Source organism: Eimeria acervulina, genomic scaffold, assembly GCF_000499425.1.
Source record: "Eimeria acervulina Houghton genomic scaffold, Eah_scaff218, whole genome shotgun sequence".
Lineage (NCBI taxonomy): Eukaryota > Apicomplexa > Conoidasida > Eucoccidiorida > Eimeriidae > Eimeria > Eimeria acervulina.
The window spans coordinates 37,643-40,700 of NW_013550020.1; the positions used below are offsets into that span (position 1 = coordinate 37,643).

The 3,058-nt window shown below is 50.8% G+C and overlaps 1 protein-coding gene across 1 annotated transcript in view; it reads right to left on the bottom strand.

Moving 5' to 3' along the window:
- The window catches only part of EAH_00026240 (origin recognition complex subunit 2, putative), a gene marked incomplete at both ends in the record, with an annotated part of 3,871 nt that extends 3,223 nt beyond the window's left edge, over window positions 1-648 (bottom strand). The window contains one exon of the mRNA XM_013396553.1: window positions 320-648. Coding sequence (XP_013252007.1) covers window positions 320-648 — 329 coding nt within the window. The remainder of the gene's footprint in view (window positions 1-319) is intronic.
- Between the last annotated feature and the right edge of the window lie 2,410 nt (window positions 649-3,058).

Here is a 3,058-nt window from a genome sequence, read left to right on the forward strand (position 1 = left end):
GCTCTCCACTCCTAATTCGCAGCCTCGCGTTCGCTTCCTCTTCTGGCGTTTGCTGCGCGCCGCATGCAACATATATGCGGCGTAGGCACATCCCCTACAGTACAACAAAGTACTACTTACAGGTGTAATATCACGCAAGAAACAATCGCACGCATGCGTGTACGCGTCTACAAATCGCGACGCAAGAGACACAAAACACGGATCTTTTCAGATCCTCGTGTGCCGCATCCAGGCACAAGAATCTTGTAAAAGGGCTCTATCTAAATGTTCAGCAGTAAACAAGAGATGAAGCCGAAGGAATGCTGCTCTACCTTCTTACCCAAAACGCAGCCGCCGGGTGTGCCCCACGGCGAGGCGCTGCAGATGATGGGCTCGTTCTCTGTGCTGTCTGTTTGACCACTGCAGCAGGCGGCGGGCTCTGTCTGCATCCCGAGAGGTTGCAAGTTTGGAGTCCGCTGTTGGTGTTGCTGCTGCGGCTCCCAGAACACCCAACTCAACAGGCAGTGTCAGACGCAAGCTTCTGCTGCCGGCCGCCTCTTGCTGCAGCAGTGGCTTGAAGCGACCGAACTGCCGCACAAGCCAAGCAGCATCACCCTCCTCAAAGGCAGAAACCTCATCGCTATCTTCAATCTGCTTCTCGGGTGCCATTCCGCGCTCTGGCAATTGCAGTATTCTATAGCAACCTTGAAAGAGAAGGGGTTACGGCCGATAGCTTAGCGGGAAGGCAGAGGAATAGAGCGGAGTGATGGAAGGGCAGATGAGACGCAATGCACGACTTGTCCCCAAGCAGAAGAAAAGTAGAGGAATACTGGCTGGCTGCCCTGAGAGTACACACACGAAAAGGAGGGCAGTGTTGAAAGGATGCTGCTTTTGGAAACACCGAAGACGGAAGACCGATGCAACGATGAGTTAAATTATAAAGTTTCTCTTGAAACTCAAAATATAATTAACTAAAACTTCTGCTGTATATGCGTCGGCAGCAGCCCGTGGGAAGGAGTTTCTCGGTGGGGTCGTTCGCATGCAGCCGGTGTGTTGAGGAATACGAGCCTGTCAATAACTCTACTAAACATAAATAAAAAATTAATATTCATTTGTATGAATGAAATTTTATATTTGCTTTTATTGAAATTGAGGTCTTCCGTTCTCTCACGTAGTCGCACGGGCTCCTGCGCCTTCACTTCTGAAACTGCCGTTTCAGTACAACTGCAATAGTTGCATGCTCTGCCTGAAGCTGATATTAACTATGTCTATTTCCACTTGCGCTCGCATTGGTTACTGAGGGATAAGCTAGCGTTTATCAGCTGCCTACAGCGTTAGTGCGTTCAACACAAATTGCCTTGTTTACTATGCCTGCATGTGGGTCGGACGTGCATTAGGAGTTGAAGCAAAAACACTGCACCTCGCAACTGGCTGCTTCCTCTCCGCCCTTTTGGTGCTGTGCTCAGTACACCTGCGGGCTGGAGAAAAGGTCACCAGCTGGTTTGTGAGAACTCTTATTATGGTACTTTGGATCTGTTGCAGCTTGTAAAAGCCCTCTGCGAAGGTCGACGAATTTTGTTAAAAAAAAAGCTACAAGCTCCACGCCGTAGGGCATTTCTTCACCAATATTAGTTAACCTAATGATGGCGGGAAAACGCGATCGGAGTCTGTTGCCGCTGCTCGTGCTGCCAACCAACCACATTTTGCTGCTGTAGATCCGTTCGGCTGCAGCTCATTATGGCAACTAATAACCTATGATCAGGCATTTAGCTCAAATAATCTGCGTGAAGCGAAGGTGGAGCGTATTATCGGCGTCGCCCTTGCTCCATTTGGAACCATAAAAGAACTCGCCGCCAGTGCATAAGTTTATTTTGATCGGATATGGTTCAACTCCCGATACAGAGAGACGAAACCATAAGAACCTAATTGCTTGCCTGGAAAACAGAGGCGCATGCTCTTCTACGGACTTCTGCCTTTCCCTTTGAGGTTGCAGAGCCCGCCGCAAGCGCTGCAAGTGCTCCCGCATATCCTTGCTGGACACCAGCAGGCGGTCCATACACCCATACATGTCTCATTGATTGGCCACAAACAATCGTGACCGGCCTGTTGCCGGATTCCGGGGGGCGCTTCCACCACCCCAACGGGCACCCACGTGTATTCCCGTCTAGGAATGCAGGTGTTGAACGCAGTCTTTGGCCCGCCGGCTGGATGCTTTGGGATGCAAAAATGCTCAAGCGGAAGCAAGTGATGAATAAGCTGCTGAACCTTGCTAGCACTCAAGTAGCGTCTCGATCCAGGGCTTCAGAAAACTGCCTTTCTCTTTGCTTTTGCAGAGGGGCGCGAATTCGGCGCAGATGTGCCAGCACCGGATTCTGTCCGCATGCGTTGCTGGACGGTTAAACTCTGCCCTTTCCTAGCGCTTACCCTGCTTGCTGACATATTGCCTCTTCAAGGTATGGGGTCATCTGTACCTTTAACATACAGCTGGGAGATGCTGCGGGAATGTGTTTTTGATGCGGTGTACTGGGCATTTAGCTGGTGGCACTCCCGCTGGTAGCTCCTTGTTACTTTGTGCATCTGAGAACGTTCCCCGCAGCTGTGCTTACTTTGAGTGTCCCTCGGGTGTCAAACTGGATCGTACACCCTTAAATGGCTGTCTTCGTGAGACCATCAAGACGGATGGGACGAAGTGCATGAAAATCCCCTTCGTATCCTGCAGCGCATCAGCTTCCCAGTTCTTTTTTCCCCGAGACGCTGCTTTAACTCCTATTGCCGTACAAGATGCAAATACCGGTGCGAAGTACACTTTCTCAGCGATGCCCCGCACACTAGCGTTTATGGCTTCATGCGGAGGTGAGCTGTAGGCCATCGCTGGGACCCCCTTCGGCATGCCTAGGACTAAATCGTGGTGAATTGGTCCAGCACAAAACTCACGAATCATGGAAATACGACCCACTTCTGAATTGAGCTCGAATTTTACACCTGTAGTTTTACCGTTTCTCACGTCCTGTATGCCACAGGGTACGTAGTCGCAGAGGCTGAGCCAGCACTAGACAAGCAGGCTGCATCTCTTCGGCGA